At 62.4% G+C, this 22,216-nt stretch overlaps 6 protein-coding genes across 6 annotated transcripts; 4 read left to right on the top strand and 2 right to left on the bottom strand.

The window, feature by feature from the left end:
• Nucleotides 1-422: 422 nt before the first annotated feature.
• AMSG_10279 (uncharacterized protein) lies at nucleotides 423-1,607 on the top strand (the record flags this gene model as incomplete). Its single annotated transcript, XM_013898308.1, has 2 exons — nucleotides 423-485; nucleotides 522-1,607. 2 exons carry the CDS (start codon nucleotides 423-425, stop codon nucleotides 1,605-1,607), a joined length of 1,149 nt encoding a protein of 382 aa, XP_013753762.1.
• Nucleotides 1,608-5,354: 3,747 nt separating this feature from the next.
• On the top strand, nucleotides 5,355-8,265 carry AMSG_10277 (uncharacterized protein; the record flags this gene model as incomplete). The annotated part of the gene is made up of 3 exons (XM_013898307.1): nucleotides 5,355-5,381; nucleotides 5,710-7,800; nucleotides 7,836-8,265. The coding sequence occupies 3 exons, from the start codon at nucleotides 5,355-5,357 to the stop codon at nucleotides 8,121-8,123; spliced, it is 2,406 nt and encodes an 801-aa protein (XP_013753761.1). The 3' UTR covers nucleotides 8,124-8,265.
• Nucleotides 8,266-8,314: 49 nt separating this feature from the next.
• On the top strand, nucleotides 8,315-11,478 carry AMSG_10276 (uncharacterized protein; the record flags this gene model as incomplete). The annotated part of the gene is made up of 2 exons (XM_013898306.1): nucleotides 8,315-8,326; nucleotides 8,689-11,478. 2 exons carry the CDS (start codon nucleotides 8,315-8,317, stop codon nucleotides 11,458-11,460), a joined length of 2,784 nt encoding a protein of 927 aa, XP_013753760.1. The 3' UTR covers nucleotides 11,461-11,478.
• Nucleotide 11,479: 1 nt separating this feature from the next.
• On the bottom strand, nucleotides 11,480-12,768 carry AMSG_10275 (TBC domain-containing protein; the record flags this gene model as incomplete). The annotated part of the gene is made up of 2 exons (XM_013898305.1): nucleotides 11,480-12,643; nucleotides 12,727-12,768. 2 exons carry the CDS (start codon nucleotides 12,766-12,768, stop codon nucleotides 11,480-11,482), a joined length of 1,206 nt encoding a protein of 401 aa, XP_013753759.1.
• A 1,386-nt stretch (nucleotides 12,769-14,154) lies between these two features.
• AMSG_12337 (uncharacterized protein) lies at nucleotides 14,155-19,769 on the top strand (the record flags this gene model as incomplete). The annotated part of the gene is made up of 4 exons (XM_013898366.1): nucleotides 14,155-15,115; nucleotides 15,581-16,598; nucleotides 17,339-19,304; nucleotides 19,638-19,769. The coding sequence occupies 4 exons, from the start codon at nucleotides 14,155-14,157 to the stop codon at nucleotides 19,767-19,769; spliced, it is 4,077 nt and encodes a 1,358-aa protein (XP_013753820.1).
• Nucleotides 19,738-22,045, bottom strand: AMSG_10272 (uncharacterized protein; the record flags this gene model as incomplete). Its single annotated transcript, XM_013898304.1, has 2 exons — nucleotides 19,738-20,943; nucleotides 21,040-22,045. 2 exons carry the CDS (start codon nucleotides 22,043-22,045, stop codon nucleotides 19,820-19,822), a joined length of 2,130 nt encoding a protein of 709 aa, XP_013753758.1. The 3' UTR covers nucleotides 19,738-19,819.
• Between the last annotated feature and the right edge of the window lie 171 nt (nucleotides 22,046-22,216).

Genomic DNA, 22,216 nt, shown 5'->3' with positions numbered 1-22,216 from the left:
GCGTGATCATCGTGTGGCTATGGCTGTTTGGTGGCAGGAGGTTGGCCGTGGGCTGGCGGCCTGTTGTGCGAAAAATGAGCCTTTCGGAATTTTCTGGCGCATACCGATTGACTGGCAGCGCTGCGCTGGTGGACGCCGACAAGGTGTGTGTGTGTGTGTGGGAGGGTCTAGCGGTATGGCGCGGCTATCACTTGTCATGGGCGAGAAGCGGAGCAAAGGGCGCCCGGCAGGTGTACAGCGTTTGTGGCGACGTGGACGACGCCGGCCGCGGTGCGCTGGGCTCCTGCTCGCGGTGCTTGGCCTTTGGCTGGCGTACGCGAGCACTGGCGCGCGGGCAGCTGGCAACGACGGACATGCCTTTGACAGAATCAACGTGTATCTTGTGCCACAACCGCCATTTGTGATGGTTGACAGTGTACGCCATGTCGGCGGGCGGGCGGGCGATGTTTGTGGGCGACGAGCGCAATGTGAGGCTCACAGGTGAGGTGCGGGGCGTCGGATGGTGAGGCGGGGGTGTGTAGAAGGACGGCAAGGTGAGCGGGTATGATCTAGAGCTGTGGCACTTGGTTGTGCAGCGGATGCAGCAAGTGCGTGGGGTTGATGTACAGATGCGCGTGGTATCGGTTGACGAGGCGCACGAGGCGGTCAGGGCTGATCCGCTGGCAGTGGCGCTCGGCGGGATGGCAATCACTCTTGACGGAAACACAGCGGGCGAGTTTACGTACTCGTACTTTCACACAGGGCTCGACGCGGCGATTTCGGTGCCGGAGCCGACAACAGATCCGCTGCTGTTCTTTTCGCCGTTTACAGTAACGGTGTGGATCACTGGAGTGGTGGCGCTCTACCTCTCGGGCCACATCATCTGGGCGCTGGAGCATCCGTACCAGCCCGAGCTCTTCCCACTCTCGTACCTCCGTGGTGTCAACGAGGGCGTGTGGTACTGCTGGGGCGTGCTCTCCGAGACTGGCGAGAACGATCTGGTGGGCTTTCCGGCGCGGCTGTACTCGATCGGATGGACGACGTTTACGGTGACGCTGGTGGCGGCGTACACAGCGCAGCTGACGACCATTCTCAACTCGGCGAATCTGCGGTCGGACGTGGCGGGCCTCCGCGATCTGGGCGGCTCGTCGATGGCGGTGGTGCTTGGCTCTGACGGCGAGCGGTTTGTGCGCGACCACCTGCCGTCTGTGGCCATGTACGGATATGCCAACGTGACCGACGCGTTCGGGGCGCTCGAGCGCGGCGCTGTTTCGGCGTGCATGGCCGACGCGACGACGCTGGAGTATCTGGCAGACAGCTCGACGGCCTCGATCCGGCTGCTCGGCTCGCTCCTCTCCTCGGCCGACTACGCCATGCTGCTGGCCAACAGCTCGCCATACCTTGACCGGATCAATAGCATTGTGCTTGATCTAACGCGCGAAGGCCTCCTCCGCGAGCTCAACGTCAAGTACTTTGGAAAGGCCTTTATCTCGTCGATTGGCGCCAAGGAGCTCGACTCGCCGGCACTCACTCTTGCCGCTATCTCGGGTGTCTACTTTGTGGTCGCCCTCGGCTTGGCCCTCGCCATCATCTGCTGGGTCTTCATCAAGTGCTGTTTCTGCTGCTGAACAGCATGTGTGCGGTTCGCCGAATTGGAGGGGAGCTTCCCTGCCACAACATGTGACACGCGACTTATGGCACGCGGTGGAGCAGCAGCTCACGCGGTCAGGCGTATGTGTGTGTGTGAGTGTGTGAGGGGACGACGACTGGCTGGACGGCTGGATGGCGTATTGGGTACGCTTACCGCGGTGGTGGAGCATCTGTGCAGAGCTGCGATAGTATGGTGTTGCCGAAAAAAACAAATTTGCAACCATGACGAAGCAAAAAACGCGTGCGGGACTACCGGGTCGGCCCAGCCGCCGCTGTAGCACTCAACTCGAACAAGAGCGCCACCACGGTACCAACCTCTCGACATGTCGGCAAAGGAGGCCAGTACGTGGAAGCCAAAGACGCGAAAGGAACACCCACCACGCAAGGGCAAGGGAAAAGGCAAGAAAGGAAAGATACAGAGGTACCCAGTGACCAAAACAAACGCAAAGGGCAAGGAGCAGAGCAGGTACGGATGGCGCACAGGTCCATGAGTGAGGGGTTCGGCAAAAACTCGATGTAACTCAACACGCTCAGCTGTCGTTTCAACTTCGGCACGTTCACCTACTCAACATGTTCGAGAAAAATGTTCAGTCAGTGCGATGTGGTCAATTCTACCGGTTGGCCAAGGGACGGCGGGACGCAGTCCGCCTGCGGTCGTCACACTCTCGGCATTGACCCTACACACTGCTCCCAAGTTCACTGTGGCAGAAGCATTGTAGGAAACGTTCTTGTGTGTGGATGGAGTCAAGGAAATGCACTAATGAGCGCCAGAGCAGCGGAGAGCCCCGGTGGGTCGACGACACCGATGTAGACATCGACGACGGCGTCGAGCCAGATGAAGCTGTGCCCTCACGTCATGCTCTCCGATCTCAGCGCGTGTCACTTCTCAAAGCTGCGGCGATGTTTGGGATGCTTTGTGCATACCTGGTTGTCAACTTGGTCACACAGATATTCATGTGGGAGGTCGGTGAAGGCGGGCCCGTCCGCCGCGCCAGTGCGTGTGTCTCTACCATCGCCACGGCCAGGGACGAGATGGCTATGGCGGCGGAAGCTGCTGCTACTGCTCGTAGATTGACGCCAAGACCGTTCCTTGGTGATCCGCTGTTGATGCTGCTGCTTGGGGGAAGTGATCAGGCGTTTCGCTTTCTATTGCGCATGCCGCAGTCGTCGTTCGATCAACTCGGGCAGCTCCTATTCGGTGACGATTGGATGATTGATCTCACTTCCAACCATACCCGCGGGCGAATGCAGGTTGTCCTACGCGCTGGTCGAGTTGGGAGGCCCCCTATCCACCCCAAGAAGGCGTTGGCCGTGTTCCTCTTTGTTCTTGGTCACGGTGCAATGCGACTCCGGTCTGCTGCCCTTCTCCTCAACGTAAGCGCCTCGTCCCTGAAGAACATCCTCGAGCGAGTGTCGCGGCGCGTGATGAAAATGATGCCATTACAGTGGCCGGATGTTGCAGAGATCACAGCCATTGTGCGTTCTCGCCAAGGAAAGTGGGATATGGACATCGCGGACTCGATCTCGCGCGGCGGTCAGCCTTTTGAGGCTAGTGAAGAGGCAAAGCTGCGACGCGCGTTTGCTTGTGTGGATGGAACTGACTTCTGCCTGGCTCAGAATCCACATGGCGACGATCAGATTGCGCTTCACGGGCGAAGGTCCGGCCCTCGCATTAGTGCTCTATGCACGGTTGCAATCGACACGGTGCAGTTCATCAACTGCGTCGTGGGGTTTCCAGCTTCGACGAACGATGTCAACATGTTGAAATTGAGCAACCTCTACGCTAATCCGCGTCGTTTCGGTATCAATCCAACCGGTGCCGGGTTCACCATTCTCGGGGATGCCATATTCCGTGGTACGGTGTTCCCCTACATTGTCACCCCGCGTTCGGGAGTGTCTGAGAGAAGGGATCCACAGTGCAGAGCAAGGAACTGCATCGAGCGTGCCTTTGGAGTGCTCAAGAGCCGCTTTCAGTACCTACTTCGTATGACCACAGAACTAGATCAGCTCAACAACTCGATGATCAGCGCTGCATTCCGCCTCCACAACTACTTGATGGCCGGGGTTCATGCCGATGACGCAACGGACTTCAGCGCCACCATCGATGTAAGCTCAGATGATGTATTTGCTGCCTTTGTTGAAGCAATCGAACCAGGAACGCTTGAACGAACTCGTCACTATCAACATCGTCGACCTGACTCTCTGACAGGTCGCCGATGCTGTTGAACGTGATCTTGTCCCACGTCGCCGTAGACTACAGTGAAGCTGCAATCTTGTCAAAAGTCACGGTCAGGTGCTTCAGTACATCAAGAGTACTAGTTGCCACGCTGAGAATGGCATCCTTGTGCTTCTGGTCGGCAGTGGCACTGGCCTCAAACAGCATGATGTGTTTCTCGGTCAGATCGACGAGCTTCTGAGAATCGGCCACGGAGTGGACCTTGCGCTTCTTCGCCGAGGACGGACATCCGCTGCTGTCGCCAGAACGACGCCGCTTGCGAGGCGTTTCAGCAGATGGCGTGCCCGGATCTGAATCGCAAGATGACGTCGTCCTCGACGAAGTGTTGCCGACGGCTCGTTCAGGGACGTGCACGGAGGTCCGATTCCGCCTTGTCGACTGCTCCTGGGACATGGACTCGAGCACATCGAACTGGACACTTGTGTCGTCTGAAGTGTCAATGGGCTTGATGAGAGGCTTGCGCCGGCCGGATGATTGCCAAGCCTGGGTGATAGTCATGTACACCTGATGCAGATGTGGGTTCCTGGGCGGCAGCGGCCCTTCGTCGGCCCGCTTCCCGGACTGGGTCAAGAACACCTCCTGCTCGCGCACCCTTGACAGGAGGCGGTTGAGTTGCTTGGACACAGTCTGGGTAGACACTTGCCCACCGTCATCAGTATTGCCCCACTTCTCGTTCAAGATCTTGGCAATGGACCTGTGCATTCTGCCGGCAGTGGAGCTGGAGGAGTCGTACTTCGTCACCACGTCGTAGTACGCCTGGGCTAGATCCTGCATTCTTCCGGGCTCTCCCCAGCGGACACAAACGCGCTTTTTGCGATAGCGTGACGATGTGGTCTTTGCCTTGCGAGGTGAGCTTCGTGCTTCAGTAGTGTCCACTTCTTGGCTGCATGGCGCAGCGGGTGGGGACAAGACTGCCGTCTCGACGTTGCTGGTGTTGTCAGGCAAGGCCTGCTGTTTGCCCTCGGAACCAGCAGTAGGGGGATTCACCTCTTCGGCGGTATCATGAGACGCTTCTGAAGCTGAAGCATGCTGCATTTCGTCGCTCTGTGGCATCACGAGGTCCTGATCCATTGCGGCAGTGGTGGTAGAATCTACCGGCTGTCTGCGTGGTGACAAGGACACCAACGTGAGTGTATAACTCCCCTAACCCCCCCCCCCCTACGCCAGCAATACCGTACTGAAGTGTCTCTCCCCCATCATGTCGCTGCCATATCGCCGAAACTGTGCCCTACCTTGCGTAAGGGTAAGTCGAGTGTGGTGCTCCAACTCACGTCACTGCTGCGTAGCTGAGCTTGTGTGCCTTCAAAATTCGTTCAGTTGGGGCTCAGCCTGAACAGAAACTGAACGCACGCTCAATGTGTATGCGTTCACTCACACAACTGAACGCCAACTGAACGAGTCCACCGAATTTTTGCCGATCCCCTGATTGAGTGAGTTTCTGGGAAAGTCCCGCTGCCCCCCCGCGCCCGCCCTCGGACCGGTCTAGCACATGTCGTTTTTTTTTGCTGTTGTTGAGGTCACGGACATGGCGTCCTTTTTTGGGCGCCAGAGTGAGAGGAAGGGGGGGAGGGGGGGAGAGCGACTTATGTGGCTGTGGTTGTGTGTGTTGGTCGTGGTCGTGGTTGTGGTCGTGCTCGATCGTGTTCGTCGCGCTCGTGCTCGATCGTGTTCATCGCATTCGTGCTCGATCGTGTTCGTCGCGCTCGTGCTCGATCGTGTTCATCGCATTCGTGCTCGATCGTGTTCGTCGCGCTCGTGCTCGATCGTGTTCATTGCGTTCGTCATTGTGCAGAGAACTGGTGCTGAGTGCAGAGGGGGTGTCCAATGCGGCGCCTGGCGGCAAGGATCAATGGTTCGTGCCGGCAAAGGACGTGCTGTGCATCGAGCCGAGCCCGAACGACGGACACGCTGTCCGTGTCAAGCTCATCTACACCTACGAGTTCAAGGCACTGTCGCAGACGATGCGCGGAGCCATTCTGGAGACGGCAGCGTCGAACGGGTACGGGCCGGTGGTGGCCGGCTCGAGATGGGGCGGGGTGGGTGCTGACGACAGTAGCAAGTCGTGGCGGCGGTCGGTCACGCTCTTCTATAACGCCGACGAGGTCGACGCCAAGTTGAAGAAGGCTCCGGAGAGCCAAAATGGTGCGAAGAAGCAGGCCGAAGCGGCGCGGCCGGCGACCGAGGAGGACAAGCGCGGGCTGGCCAAGCAGGTGACCGAGATGAGGGCACTGTTTGAGACGCTCAAGGTCAACCTGCCCGACAACGGCGAGATCTCGTTCACCACGTCGACCATGCTCAGCTCGCTCGACGGCATCAAGGCGCAGATGGAGGCAATTCTGGGAACGCTCGAGGGCAACGGGCCATCGGCGGGCAAGCCAACGCGGCGACAGGCGTCGTCGACGGGCTCGTCGACGACGTCGTCGAGCCCAAGTGTCGGCAAGTCGGTGCTGGCGGCGGCGAGTGGAAAGGCGATTGAGTCATCACCGTCGTCGCCGTACAGCTCGATCCTCAAGAGCTCCTTTGGTGGTGAGGGCAAGGGCAAGGTCAAGCGCAAGACTAGCAAGAAAAAGACCAAGCAGACCATCGGGTCGGCCAAGCCGTCACACCTCGACGACGACGAGCTCGACTCGGATGAGTTCTCGCACGCGACGGCGATCGACCGCCAGCTCTCGACAATGCTCACTCTCGACGACTCGTTCTCGTTCTCCTCGTCGTCGGACTCTTACTCGTCGTCGGATGAGATCTTCCTCGATGCATCGGTGATGGCAGACACGGCGGTGCCGGCCGCATCGCCGAGCAGCCTGCAGACAGCGCTGGGCGTCGATGTCTCGCTCACTGGCGAGAGCTCGGCCAAGCTGAATGTCAGCGGCGACGAGGTATCGGGAGAGTGTGAAAGCTCGTTCTCCGACTCGGACTCGGGATCGTGCGACTCGGTGGTGGCGCTTGGCGAGCCCACGCCCGAACCGCCGGCCAAGTCACGGGTGCCACCAGCCAAGCCACCACCACCAGTGATGGCTATGCCGCCGCAGCGTGACCTGGCGCCAGCCAAGATTGACCCCGGGGCCACCGAAATGGGCGGAGGCGGCGCGGGCAGCACGAGCGGGAGTCAGCGACGGCGGCTGACGAGTGGGCTGACCCGGATTGTGGGCCACTATGCGCGCGACGAGCGGCTGATGCCACCGCAGCAGCTGACGATGCGGACGCTGCGGCGAGCACAGGAGCATACCAAGGCCAAGTACGAGGCGGTCTTTGGAGTTGTCGCCCTCCTCGACATGCATCTGGCGTCGGGCGGACCACGGGCGCTTCCCGCACTCGGGCCGATCGAGGTCTTTGTAGAGCTGCTGGCCCTGATGGCGTCGCTGCGCGCGGTGCGGGTGCTGGCGATCATGGCGTCGCCAACAACAGTCGACCTCCTCACAGCAGTCATGGAGCTTGAGGTGTCCAAGCCACAGGACCTTATCGTCAACCTTGCGCAGGTGTACATTCCACTGGCGAGATCGGTTCGGACCGATTTCTCCTCCGAGATCCTCATCCCGCTCTCCCAGTCGCCGCTCATTCCCAGCATCATCGAGCACGCAGAACGGGCACCGACATCTGCGGCGCTCAACGAGGTGGTTCTCGTCCTCATGTCGTGGCTGGCGTACGACATGCGGTTCCGGACCATGTTTGCTGACGCCTCCAGCGATACGATTGCCATCCGTGCGCTGAACACATTTTCCAACGAGCGGACCATCCTCAAGGCCGCGTTCAAGTACCTGTATCTGGTGTGCGACCGCGAGTCTGTCCGCGAGCGGTGTGGCGGCGACGGGCTCCGCGGCCTGATCGAGGCTGTCAACGACCACCTTGACGACGCGCGCATCGCAGAGTACGCGTTGGCCGCCATGGGCCAGGTTGTCCTCAACGTCGAACTCAACCTCAAGTTTTCTTCACAGCCGGTGGCATCGACATGATCCACTCGGTCGTCAACAAGCACGGGAAGAACGCAGCCGTCATGGCACAGCTCATCCAGCTCATTCGCAGGCTCTGTGGACTCGCTGACGTCCGTCCGCTCTTTCGCACCAAGGGCGAGTCGAAGATCCTTGTCGACGCCATCAATACCTTTCCCAACGACATGTACATCAACAAGGACGCCGAGTGGATTCTTCGCGTCCTCTGTCAGCGCGAGCAACGCGGGCTCATGTACAGCTTCCCGGGCGTCGAGGATGCCATGGCCCGCGCCCGCGCCATGATCATGGCCTCCAACGTGGCCTACATTTGACCGCCACGTGCTTGCTGACCAGTCAGCTACCTACCATTGGCGGATGCCAAAGGATCGCTAGTACATGCGGCCGGCTCAGCGATGCAAAGCTTAGAGCTCCGATGGGGTCGACACCGTCGGCTCCGGAGGAGCAGTAGCCCACACATACCCACTTGATGACGATCTCTGGCGCGCGATGAGAGATGTCGAAGATGGGTTTATATGTATGGTCATGGTATAGAGTGTGAGGAAGATTCCACAGCCAAGCAGAGAATTGCTGGCTTCAATTGGCGTGCTGGCACGGCGGCGAGTGAGTGAGTCGACCCGACCGCCGCCGACCAGCCATGCGTTATTAACTTTTGAATAATTTGAACAAAATGGCGCCAAAACAGCCCTCTTCCCCCCCCCCTCACCCCGCCCCCGCCCCGCCCCGCCCCGCCACCCCTTCCCCGCGCCACACCGCACTCTGCCCCACCCGAATACCCTCAGCAACACCGACGTCACGCCTTCTCCTTCCACGGCCAAGGCTATCTTCATCCTCCCTCATACACTCTGACTGCTACCACCCGTCATGCCCGTGACGCAGCCGATGGCGTTCTCTGGAACGACACGTGTGGAAAGCGCGGCACGATACATGGCCAAGAGCCGAGCGACGGCTGTGGTCATTGTGGGTGAGGACGGACGACTGCGGGGAATTCTTACCGAACGGGATATCCTTACCCGCATCGCTGCTCGTGGCGCAGAGCTCCACAGCACCACCCTCGAGTCGGTCATGACACCCGAGCCCGACAGCGTGGCGCCCGAGACGCCGCTTGATGAAGTCCTCGCTGCCATGCATCGTGGCCATTATCGCCATCTTCCGGTCGTAGATGACGCTGGCGCTCCGCTTGGTCTCCATGACGTGCTCGAGGTGACGTACGATCTTGTTCTGGGATCGTACGCGACGGCAGAGTCGGCAAGGGCCATGAAGTGGCGCGTCTCGCACGCGCTCAAGGTCTATGACAAGACCGCGAGGGCCTCGTCGCTCTTTGGATCCACGGCAACGGCAGGCGCGGCGTGTGGCGCGGCGGCCAAGTCGCTGCTGTTCCCGTCGGACGCGCCCGTCGCACGCGCAGTCGCCCACATGGATATCCGCCGGCTGTCGGCGCTTCTGGTCGTAGCGCCGGGTACCTCGTCGTTGGTCGGCATCTTTACCGAGCGCGACTTGCTCGCTCGAGTCCTTGTTGCGGGCAAGGACCTGGCGACGACGACCCTGGCCGAGGTTATGACCGCATCTCCGACGACGGTCACGCCGACGACCGCGCCCATGGAGGCGCTGGAAATGATGCTCGAGGGCAAGTACCGCCACCTCCCAGTTGTGCGTGGTAAGCGGCCGTACGGCATGCTTGACATGCTGCAGCTGACATCGGAGGCGTCACTTGCACCGCAGACGCCTGCCCGCGAGTTTGCACCGCCTGCTGGCCCGGGCACGCCGGCGCCGGGCGCTTCCACCTCTGGAGCGGCGCTTCCGACCTCGCCACCGGCTCCTTTTGAGCTCGGTGTCTCGGCCATTTCGGCCGAGGTCTCGACGACATACTTTTTCAAGTTTAAGCACGGCGGCTCGACGTTCCGGGCTTCGGCGTCGGGCGAGTCGTACATCGAACTCATCGAGTCGGTGCGGACCCGGATCAAGGCTCCGCGCGGCGCTGGCATCGAGCTGGCGTACAAGGACGACGAGGACGACGACATTGAGCTCGGATCAGACTCGGAACTCCGCGACGCAGTCCAGCTTGCCGAGGAGCTCGGGTGGCGGACCATTAAGCTGAGCGTGGTGGTCCGCGCCGGCGCGGATATCGATGCGTCGGTCGATGCCTCGGCCGACGCCTCGTCGCTCTTCCACAACGACTCACTGGCGTCGACGGCGTCGGCGGCTCCGGTGGCGCCGACTATCTCGCCGACGGCCGAGGCCGAGGAGGCCGGCAATGCCGCTATCCGCGACTCGCAGTTTGAGGCAGCTGCTGCGGCGTACGCAGCGGCGGCCGAGGCGGCGGCCGACACGCCGATTGCCACCCGTGTCCGGCTGCAGACCAAGCTCGGGACGGTGCATTCGATCCTAGGGGCCCACGACGCGGCGCTCAGCGCGTTCGACGCGGCGTTGGCTCTCGCGGGCGAGGCCGGTGAGGCTTGCCAGCCCGAAGTGGCACAGGCTGCGCAGGTGTGCACGGCGTCCAAGGCCGAGATCCTACTGGAGACGGCGCGGTACGAGGCTGCGGCGGCAGCGCTGTTTGCGCTCCCGCGGGCATCGGATGCCTTTGACGAGCTCCTCGCCAAGTTTGTGGAGGAGAAGGACGAGCTGAAGGCCGATGGCTCGTCGCTCTTTGCCGAGGGCGCGTACGTCGACGCCATGTCGGTGTACAACTCGGCGCTGCGCCTGGTGGCGGCGCTGGCGGCCGGAAACGGGTTCCCGCTCGACCACGCGCTGTACGCCAACCGTGGTGCGTGCTACATGCACATGGGCGACGCTGAGCTGGCGGCAGCGGACCTGCGCAAGGCGCTTGACATCAACCCCGAGTATGTCAAGGCATACCTTGCGCTCGGCAAGCTGCATGTTTCGGCCGGCGATTTTGACGCTGCCGCCGCCGTTCTTGGCCGTGGCCTCTCGCTCGCTCCGGACCATCCCGGCCTTGTCCGCGAGATGGAGAAGGTGCACAAGGCGGTGGCGCCCGAACAACAGCCTGAGCCGCAGCCCGAGGCGCAGCCCGAGGTTGAGCTCACTGCTGCTGCCGCGGACGACGACGGCGACGACGGCGAGGACGATGTCAATGAGTCGCTGCTTGCGCTCCAGCTGCAGAACCTGATGTCGTTGACGGCGATGGCGTCGTCGACACCGCCGGCGGCGGCCAAGGCCGAGTCGCGTGCTTCGACACCTGCGACACCTGCGACTCCGGCTTCGGCTGGCACGCCGGTCCACAACGAGTCGCACGAGTTTACCTCGCCAAACTCGTCTCTCTCACAGACGCTGCAGCTGCTGGCGGAGCGGACGCGAGTGCTGGCGGAGCAGATCGAGGGCGCCGAGTCGCCGAGTCAGTCGGGTGACGAGAACGCGGTGCCGTCGCCGTCGCCGTCGCCGTCGCCATCGCCGTCGCCGTCGCCAGTGGCGATGGCCCATGTGGCAGGCAAGGCGACGGCGGGAAGTCCGGGAGGAGCCGAAAACCTTTCGGCGCAGCTGCGGCAGCTGAACGCGATGACGGCGGCGCTGTGCTCGGCGACGGCCAACCTGCGGTCGCCGGAGAAGCGGCGCGCGCCGCGGAGCCGGGCGGTCTCGACAGAGCCGCTGGTCCTGCTTGCGCGGTCGATGCAGTCGCCGCAGCAGCTGTAAATTGAGAACCAAAGAGGAGTCACAGAGCAAAGTGAGCGCGGTGCGCAGCAATGGCTTTGCAGAGCTGCGGGAGCTCTCCGGGAGCGAGCTTCTCGCGCTGGCGGGTGGAAAACTCGGGGCCGAGATCGATGGTTGCGGCGGCGGCGACAAGGGCGTGCGGCGGCGGGAGGAGCGGGAGCTGGGTAAGGGCGAGGTAGACGGCCTCAAAGTCGTCACTGGCGGCGGTGATGAGTGGAGCATGGGCGGAGAGGAGCGCGAGCGCGACGCGGATGAGGAAGGACGCGCCGCTGTACATGACCATGTCCCACACGTGAAGAACATGGGCGAGCGGGAGGGTGTTGACGTAGAGACAGAGGAGCCAGGGCGCAGTGACAATGGAGAGGTCAAAGCCGAGAGCGTCGATGACGGCAGAGGCTTCCGGCTCGAGCTCAGCCAGGAGCTCGCCAATGAGGGCCGAGTCGGCCTTGAACAGCGACATGCCCTCGGTGTAGTAGCCAAGGAGCTCGTCCTCGACAAAGTGGACGAGCGACCAGAAGGCGAGCTCGTCCGAGCCGAGAACGACACGGAGGAGGCCGGCGACGTAGTTGAGCGACTGGCAGTAGCCGATGGGCGACCAGCGGGCAAAGGCGACTAGGATGGTCCGCAGCGAGTCCAGTCCAGCCTGCGAGGCAAAGAACTCGTTGGTAGGGAATGTGCGGCGGAGATCGAGCTCAATTTGCGCGCGGTCGCCGTCGATGCGGGCGACGTCGGCCGAGCCGGCGGTGGCGCCGACCCAGGCATCGCCATCTGCGCTAGCCAGCTTGGCATACACCTCGGTGTATACCAATTGCAGTGCCTCGGCCGAGGAGAAGACTGGCCACGCGGTCGGGCGAGCATGCGGCGGAATGCCCCATGCGAGCACCACATCCTCAACGGCGCGCGAGCGACGGAGCGCGGCCGATCCAAGCTTGTCCCAGGCCGCTGCCGCTGCCGCCTCGCGTCGCGCACCCGCAGTGTACTCATCGTCGGAGGTGACCGTAACTCTGAAGCCATATGCCATCGTGGCCGCCTCGTCGGTCTCGATCAGCTCGAATGACCTTGACGCTGCGACATCGGTGGCGGGCAGAAGCGATGGCTCGTTCCTCGCCATCCCCGAGCCAGACTCTGCCCCGTCCGACTCGATGACGACCCACTCATCGTCCGACTCGTCGCCATTGTTGCTGCACCTGGTCTGCGGCGCTTGGCTCTGATGATGATTTTGTCCATGGCGACGACGACTCTGATGACGGCGATGAACACGTCGGCGTTGGTTGTCTTGCGGCAGCCCATGAGCAGAGGCACTCGATACAGGTACCGTTTCGTCCCGATTTTGTCCCGGAGATGAAGACACTACTGATGATGATGTCGATGATGATGATGACGGTGGTGGTGATGATGAGTGTGACGCCGAGTGCGATGACCGCGGACTGGGTGACCGTGAGCGAGACCGTGAGCGAGACAATGACCGAGCTGTCCGCAATGCAGCGCGGACAAAGGCCGACATTGTATGGAGATGTGGCTGTTGTGTGTGCGCGCGTGTGTGTGTGTGTGTGTGTATGTGTGTATGCGGTATGCACGTGGTGGCCGAGGGTGAATCGCCCAGAGTTGGCTGTATGGTGAGAAGAGCCACAGTGCAAAGCGAGAGAGAGAGAGACTTGGCCCAAGCCGGACCGAGGCGATCAGGTGAAGAGCAAGTCGCATGTGCGAGTTGTCAGCTTGATGTGCGGGTGAGGAGGGTGTCGTGCAACTTTTTTTTGTTCCTTCTCGTGGGGGGGCAGGTTGTTGTTCGCCATCTCCCGCACGTCGCCAGCCCCTGCTCCACCACGAGACTCAAGTCCCTCAGCCACCCTTCCAACGCCAAACAGGCCTTGGCATATCTCTCTCACCACCACTCCACCACCACTCCACCACCACGGGCCAGCACTCTTACCTCTCCCTCGCCTTCCCTCTCCCTCCATCCCCACCCACCCACGCGCGCTCCTTCTCGTGGGGGGCAGGTTGTTGTTCGCCGGAAGGAATCCGCAGCTATCTCCCGCACGTCGCCAGCCCCTGCTCCACCACCAGACTCAAGTCCCTCAGCCACCCTTCCAACGCCAAACGGGCCTTGGCATATCTCTCTCACCACCACTCCACCACCACTCCACCACCACGGGCCAGCACTCTTACCTCTCCCTCGCCTTCCCTCTCCCTCCATCCCCACCCACCCACGCGCGCTTCACCTATTCCCCCCCCCCCCCCTGCCGCCTTCCCCTGCTATTGTGATAGAGTCATCGGTCATTCACGCGGCCACAAATTATACGCTGAACAGTTGCAACAATTTGCAATCTTGACTGCCACGACGCGTGCAGCGGCGCAGAAGCCCGGGGCGACTTGTACGATCAAGGCGACGCAATAGTCGCGAGGGGAAGCCCCCCCCCCCCCCCCCCCTCCGTCTCCTCGTATATATTCCTACACACCCACACACACACGTGTTCTGGTGCTCGATCGATTTCGCTTCTGTGGTGATCAAGCCGTGCTCGTTCGTCTGTCGTGGTCAAGGGACCTCGAATCGTTGCGGAAGCTGAGCGAATAGTTGGTCTTGAACCGCTGTGCATTGGTCTCGGGCGCATTAACGCCCGGACGATCACCAAGGCGATACCCAAAGCGATTACCAAGGCGATTACCAGGGCGACCACCATGCCTCGGGTCATGCAACTATCTCATTCCTCTCGCTCGCACAGCTTGCAGGTGTGCATCGTGCTGGCTGTGAGTCTCGCCGCTGTCGTTCTCGCTGGCGCGCCATCGAGTCCACGGCCGGCCTTCAACTATGGCGACCCAGATCCAGACTCGCAGAGGCTGGTCTCTACCCGCAACTTAGAGTCGGCGCGCATCCACCAGGCTGTTCAGCACGATAGCTCGGGGTACGGCGTTCTTCGGCTGCCAGGCGATCCGATTATCGAGCGCTTTGGCGCTGAGATCGGTGCCGGCGAGGGCATTGTGGCCAGTTTTCACTTGCCCAAGGAAGTTGATCCTGCCTCGTCTGAGGGCTTGACTGCGCCTTTTTCGGCGCATTTTACCGAGCTCTCGGGCGTGCTGATCGAGAGAGTATATCCCTTTGATGCAGCCGAGGTCTGCATCAACGTCTCGCTCACCATTACCAGCCCATCGCGAAAGAACAAGGCGTTTACGTCTGGCAGCACCTGGCCTGACTCGAGCTCGGTCTATGCCGTCATGCGCGAGTCTGCGGTGATCACCGTACCAGGCTCGAGCTCACCCACACTCCTTGGCGGTGACAGCTGGCGCGCTCTGATGGACGCCGCCTGGGCCGAGGGCAACGCGCCTGGCTCACCCATCGACGGGCGTTACCTCATGCTTGTTTTCCGTGGCTGCAATGTGGGCTACGGTCGCGCCCACCCGTGGCATTTTGACGACGATGATGATGACCAGTTGGCATCCGACGCCATGACGACGCCTGAGCATGCCACCATTGGGCTCAGCTCGCCAATGACGCTCGTCCTCGACCTGGATCGCGGATGCCCCAAGTACACGCCTGTGACCGGCGTGACTATTGTTGGCAGCAAGTCCGCGTCGTACAACAAGACTGTCGAGCTCGAATGCACCGCACCTAACAGCGCCATTGTCGGGGCCGAGCCTGGCGGTCGCGTCCGCTGCAACGCCGATGGCAGCTATTCTCCTTCTGGGGTGTTTTGTGAGACTCAGTATTCACCGCCGCCATCGCCGCCGCCGCCACCGCCCCCATCGCCGCCCCCATCGCCACCACCGCCGTCACCGCCGCCCCCATCGCCGCCACCGCCGCCGCCGTCGTCGCCGCCGCCATCACCACCGCCACTCTCGCCGCCACCACCGCCACCACCGCCGTCACCGCCACCGTCGCCGCCATCAACCACACCTTCAGGATTCCCAAGTCCACCGGCACCACCGCCGCCACTGCCCCCACCGCCGCCACTGCCCCCAGCGCCGCCGACCCCACCACCGCCCCCGTGCACACCGCCGACGTATCTCGACGCGTGCGGGGTGTGCGGCGGGAAGAACGAAACGTGCTTGTCGGCGCAGGCAGCAGGTGAGGGAGAGCTGGACTCGTCGTCCTCTTCAGATTTCACAGCGGTTGCGCTTTCGGTCTCGCTCTCTATCTCGGGCTGCGTCGTTCTCGTCCTCGCTGTTACCGTCTGCGTGGTTCTGGCGCGGAAGATGCTTAAGCGCCGGCGCCCGGGCTTGCGGCGGATAGCGTCGTCCAAACACACGCTTCACTCGCCGCGACGGGCCCAGACCGAGTTGACGACGCTACCGCCAGCAGCCAGCGGACCAGTTGTGGTACTTTTGGTCATTGTCGACGACGCCGACATCCTCTGGGCCGACGCCCCTGGGCCGATGGATGCGGCATGGCGGCTGTTCATGGCAGCAGCCTCGCGCATTGTACAAGTCCATCGCGGCTACGGCGTCGAATGGCGGGCACACACGTTTGCCGGCGCGTTTCCGCGCGATGCCGCGCTGGACGCGGTCGTCGCCGCCGTCGCACTGCAGAACGAGCTCATCTCGCTACCGTGGCCCGAGGCGCTGTTGGGCCACACTGCGGCGGCGGCGGTTCCGGTGGAGATGACTCGCGGCGACCCGCGGTTGACGCATGACGCTGTCGGCTATGTCTGGCGTGGCCTCCGGATTCGGGTTGCAGTCGACACCAACGTGCTACCTGACCGTCTGGACGTCGAGCGGCTGCTCGTCCCGTCGATTGACGAGGTGCTCGAGGTTGCCGAGGCGACGGCCGAGGCCATCCGACCAGGCCAGGTCGTGGCGTCGGCGGAGGTGGTCTCGCTCCTCCCGTCGCCGGTGCCGTCGCCGTTGTATCTCGACTGCATCTCATCGCTCTTGCCCATCACCCGGGCTTCATCCATGGGCTCGCACGGCTCGCTCAACTCGTCGCTCTCACCGCCAGCCGAGCTGTACTCGGTGGCGGCCCACGGCTCGGTCCTCGCCCTCCGCGACTTTGGCCTCGGCCGGCCCAACTCTCGTTTTAGCCGACCCGCCTTTGGCGCTTTCTCGTCCGTCGGCGCCACCATCACCAACACGCCACCACCACGCGCCCCAACTGATCCCGAGGTCTCGGCGTCGGAGCTGTCGTCGCCGTACCCAAGCCTACACCCACGATGATGAAACAATATTTTTCTTCCCCATGCACGTGCCCCCACTCTACCCCCCCGCTGACCACTTGCGCTGCTGAACGACTGTTACGAGTTTCGTCTCGCGTGCGGCTCAACTCGATTCTTCCACACACCGGATAATACTTGACCAGGGTGCGGCATACGGGCAACGCGCTGAAGCGTTGTTTCAAGCCTGCCACCGTTGTTCGCTCGCAAGGAGCAATGGTACACGATTTGGGGATGGCGGTACATCGAGCAAGCGTGGCCGTCCTTGTCTTCCTCCTCATCTGTTCTTCCTCCTCGGCTGGTCGGTTCACCAGCAGAGCGGCATCATTGGCCCGAATGACTACAACTCACCCGCAAGCTGTCAACGACATGAATAGCCTTGTCCTGACGTATGCGAACACGACGAAGCCGTGGATGACGAGCTACACACCACCACCACGCTCTGTTGAGCTCTCGATCTTCTGCGTACCTCGTGACAAGGTGCTGCAGCCTGGTCCGGACAGGTTGCTGATGCGGTCAGCGACTGCAAACGTAGTCTTCGGACCAATAGTTGGAGCCAATTTAGCTCGTCATGACAGTCATGTTCGCCCGCCTTCACAAAGGCCACTCACCTTTGCTCGCCTACCTCTGGTGGTCGAGCGAGTTGGCGATGGCGGCCAGATGTTGCGAACAGTTGTTACCGGAGATGAGCTGCTTGCACTCTTTGCTAACGAGTGCAGCCAGCGCAGTGAGGTGCAGATGGTGAGCGTGAGTCCGTCGCCAGACGAGATCGCCATCCGGAGCGGGCAATCAGCGAGCAGGCAGAACTTGCCGAGCGCTGAGTGCGATCCGCCGGCCTTTCTCGATGCATGCGGCATTTGCTCTGGACCTGGGACAGGCCATGTGGCGAATGCTGATGTGGATGGATGCGGGGTGTGTTTTGGGAAGAACAACGATCTCGACGAGTGTGGTGTTTGCTTTGGCGAGAATCGCGACAAAGATGTGTGCGGCGTGTGCTTTGGCGGCGGAGAGCAGTGCACCGGATGTGACGGTGTGGCTGGCTCAGGCACGCGGTCGGATGTGTGCGGAGTGTGTGGCGGTGATGCAAGTTCGTGTCTCGGATGTGACGGAATTCCAATCCCGCTTGGCGGCGCCCACTACGATGGCTGCGGCGTGTGCGGCGGGAGCTCGGGGATTGGCGAGTGCGCGACAGGGTGCAGCCCGGACGGGAGCGGTGTGTACGATTGTGCCGGCGAGTGCGGCGGATCTGCATACATGGATGGATGCGGCGCGTGCGTGGGCGGAAGTACTGGTCGGACCGAATCGTTTGCCCGCGACGACTGCGAAATGTGCTGGGGCGGGAACGCGGCCAAGGACACGTGTGGGGTCTGCTTTGGCACCAACGCAGCACTGGACTCGTGCGGGGTGTGCCACGGAGGCGATAGAGCCCGCGATGGCTGTGGGCGCTGCTGGGGTGGCAACAAGACGATGGATGTGTGTGGCGTGTGCGGCGGCAACTCGACGAGCTGTGCAGGCTGCGACTGGGTGGTCGGCTCGTCGGCGAGGGTCGACTCGTGTGGCGTGTGTGGCGGAACGAGTTCATGCATCAAGTCGGGCTCATCATCGTCGTCGCTCGGAACCACCATTGCGGTGACGGTCTCTCTCGCGCTCTGCTTCCTCTGCTCTGCAATCGGCCTCATTGCTGCGCTGTTCTTCTTCACCACTCGCGGCTCTCATGCTGTGTCGCCCATCGACTCGGAACAGGCAGAGACCGGCAGCGACGGTGAGGCGATCTCACCGCCCGACGGTGTGGTTATAGTCTTTACAACCATGGTCAAGGGCGCAGAGCTGCTACGGGCCGAGATTCCGGCAGCACTCAACACGAGCTGTCAGATCTACCGCAAGGTTGTCCGGGCTGTTGTCAAGGAGTACCGCGGGTACGTTGTGACGACATCAGGTGGGATGATTACGGCTGTGTTTCCCGCTGACCAGGCGGTGGCTGCGGCAACTGCGGCCATGACGATCCACGATCGACTGGTCGAGGCCGAGTGGCCCAAGGAGATTTTGACGCATCGGCGTTGTCGGTCGAAGATCGGGCGGCCGATCTGGAACGCACCATTTGGGCGGCTGATGTACATCTGGCGCGGGCTTCGAGTGTGCGTTGCTCTCCATGCCTGCCTCCTCGAGCGTGAGACGTTTCCAGATGGCTCAGTCATGTACTCGGGCTCTGGACTTGGGTTGGCCTCGACGCTTGCACACATGTGCGATGCAGGCTCGGTGGGTGTTTCGATCTCTACGCTGGAGATGTTTCCCTCGCCCATGCCGTCCCACATGGCGATTTCGCCGATGGCTGGGTCAGTGCGTAGTCAGCGGAGAGCGCACGGCGCACAAATGCCGGATGCGTACTCGCTGGTCGCGTTTGGCCACGTGGTCTCGGAGCGGCGGTTTGGCGAGAGAGATGCGAGTGCCTCTGCATTGATGAGCATCTCGTCCAAGGAGGACGAGCAGTCGACACAGTTTCTTGGTGGCATCACGCGGTCGTCAGTGCGTGACTCGTTTGTGTCGAATGCCAACAGCCGATCGGGACACACAATCGAGTTGACTCCGGCCGAAATCTCGCTTGTCTCGGGCTCGACAGGCCCAGCGCGGGGACACCGTAGATCATCAACGCGGGCCGAGCCAGACGTGATCAACTTTGCGTCGGTTGTCGACACCATTGCTGCAAAGCAGACGCGGCGCCGTCGGCGGTCGTCATCGCTGGGCTCTCATGATTTGCCGCAGCTGGGATCTGACCTGGGCCGCCCATCTGGCCGGCACACAGAGTCGCGACAGAGAGCGATGTCGGCCTCGAAGCGTACATCGGCCGGTCTGCCGTCGATCCCTATGTCGCCCAGCTCGCATTCGCAAACGGACGAGTCACAATCAATGTCGCGGTCGCGTTCCCGCCGCTCGTACAACCGTCTTCGCTCGGGCTCTGGAGTCAGAAGTGGGCAGTCGCATTCGTCGAACAGTCGACGGCGATCGTTGTCGACTTCGCAGCACTCGCCGCTCGAGTCGCCAGGCGTTCAGCGGGCGATTGCTGCAGTGGCGGCTGCAACCGAGGCTGCCGAGTCTAGCGGACGGCGGCGAAGCTTATCGCTGCGACCCGACGGTGAGTTTGATTTGTGGTAGCCTTGCAAGCAAAGATGATGCTAGCGAACGCGAGGCTGAGCGGGCTACGCTCACTTTGACTGGTGGTCGGTCTCGTCCGAGGTGACTGAGATCGGCGATTCGGAGGCGGATGGCGGGCCATGGATGGAGCGGGGCGAGGTGTGCGAGCCGAGTGAGGTGCACTCGTTGGGTGCGGCCGAGGTGTTGTCGCTGCCGCGGGCGCCACTACCGTCACTCGTGATCGAGTCTGCCGCCGCCGAGCCCGATCCGTGCGAGGCAAAGGCCGGGCCGCTGGCGGCGCGCGACTGGGCGACAGCTGCGGCGAGCTCAGCAAACGGCGAGGCCTGGCCCGATGCAGCAAAGAGCGACGGTGGATGCTCCTTTTGCGCGCGGAGGACTTCGTTGGCAAACAATGTCTCCTTGTATCGTTTCTCGAGGCGGATGTAGCGTAGCGCAAGGCGCTCGAGCGAGGCAAGCTGGCCCTCAACCTCGGGGTCCTCGGGTAGACTGGCGAGGCCGGCACACGCGCGCGGGGCAGCCGTGAGTGCGGCCGAGGTGGAGCGCGGGCGCGGAACCGGGTCAGAAGGCTCGGGGTCTGAGGGGCCGGAGACGAGCGCACGATCGGAGCCGGCGAGCTTGGCGAGAAGCTGCTTGGTCTTCTCCATCTGCTTTTGGGTTCGTCCGCGCTCGATGCCATCGGCCCACTGGGCGTAGCGCTGAAGCGGGTCCGAGTCTGCGTGGCGGGCACGGATGGCGTCAACAGACGACGAGCGCGGATCACGCATGCGCGAGAGGAGCACCGTGCGGGTGTCTTGCGTGTTGTCGGGGTTTGGACTCTGCGCCGGCCGGGTCAGACGCGACGAACGGGCGGCACTCGGACGGGTAGCATCGCGCGAGGTAGCCCGGGTTGGTGCGCCGGAGCTCAGCGCACTGGAGAGCACCGACCGTGGGGTGGCGGATGCGTGCGAGACCGGGATGGAGGAGCGAGTCGGTGACGATGGGAGCGAGACTGCCACTGGACCGGCATACTCGGGGCTCGGGCCGCCGTGGGAGAGGTCAAACTTGCCGTCTGAGGTTGAGGGGCGGAGCGGTGCCAAGTCTTGCGACACAACCATCATGCCGGACTGGAGCGTGGCTGCGAGTGCAGGCGGAAGCGGGAGTGTGTCAGCTAGGTCTTGGATGGATGCTGACTCGACTATGCCACCACCACCGGACGAGCTTATGCGCGCAAGGCGGCGGGCCTTGTCGACATGGATGGGTGAGCGGGTGGGCGGTGGCGGGGATAGCGTACCATCAGCGGAGGTGATGGAGAGCCGGGCGAGCTTGGTTGGGTACCTCATTGGGGGCGGATCGAGGTCACCGACAGCATCAGCGCCATCGGAGGCGTTGTCGCTGTTGTCGCCGCCATTCTTGTCGCCAGCGTCGTCGGCGTCAAGGGTAAACGAGATGGCCCGCTGCAGGTCGGCGCCCGAGAGGCCGAGCAGACCGGCAAGCGACTGCGAGGAGATGCGCGAGCCAAAGCGCTGTGGCGGCTTTCGCCAGCCATCACCGCGGTCGGAGTTTGGCACCTGGGGCGGATTGTCCACAACAGTGCTCACCACGGCCCGGCGCAGCGCCTTGACCAGCTTGTCCAGGCCGTGGCCGTCAGCAGCGGCGGCCATGGTCTTTGAGAGTGAGGCATAGCGGGCGAGGAATGCCGCCATGGACTCTGCTGTCTCAACTCCTGCGGTGGATTGCGTCGGGCGCGCTTCCAAGCCTTTGGTGAATGACCTGTTCGAGCCATCCGAGCCGTCCGAGTCGGACGAGTAGCCCGAGTCATCGCTCCATCGCCGCGATCGCTCGTCCCGCCATCGCCCCGATTCCTTGCGCGGCTTTCGCTCACGACGGCGATGGCGCTTGCCCGAGGACCGAAGGTGGTGACGAGGCAGGCCAAAGCGGATGGAGGCAAGCGCATTATCGTCTTGAGCGAGTCCGTTTCCGTCACGGAGGGCACCAGAGCGGTGATGGAGGCCGCGGAGATGTGCGGCGAGACGTGACTGGGCGGTGATGACGGCCGTCACCTTCTCCAGCTCTCCAGCCAGCGGCGCATCAAGCGAGAATCTTGTCGCATTGAGGCGTGCACGCGTCGCCTCGTGGGCCGAGTGGAGCATGGCTATGCCCTCGCTCAGGAGAGCATCAGCAGCCGCAAGGTTCTGCTCGTAGGCAGCCGTGACAGACTCCCGCGTCGAGGTCAGCACCTGAGCCACGCGTTGGTTGACCGCCAGCGAGCCGAGGACTGTGGCTGGTATGTGTTCCATGGGATTTTCTGTATGCGTATGTGTATGTGTGTGGTGTTGGGGGAGGGGGGGGGGGGGGGGGAGGAGTGAACCATGAAGGAGAACGTTCGTTTATCGTTGGGTTTATCGTTGGTTTGTCGTTGCCGTTGAAGGTTGACGATAATTGTGGGTGACTGTTGTTGGGTTTAATCG

This window comes from Thecamonas trahens (assembly GCF_000142905.1).
Source record: "Thecamonas trahens ATCC 50062 unplaced genomic scaffold supercont1.56, whole genome shotgun sequence".
Taxonomy (NCBI): Eukaryota; order Apusomonadida; family Apusomonadidae; genus Thecamonas; species Thecamonas trahens.
Note: the sequence above shows the minus strand (reverse complement) of the source record. Positions and strands in the feature narration are given on the sequence as shown.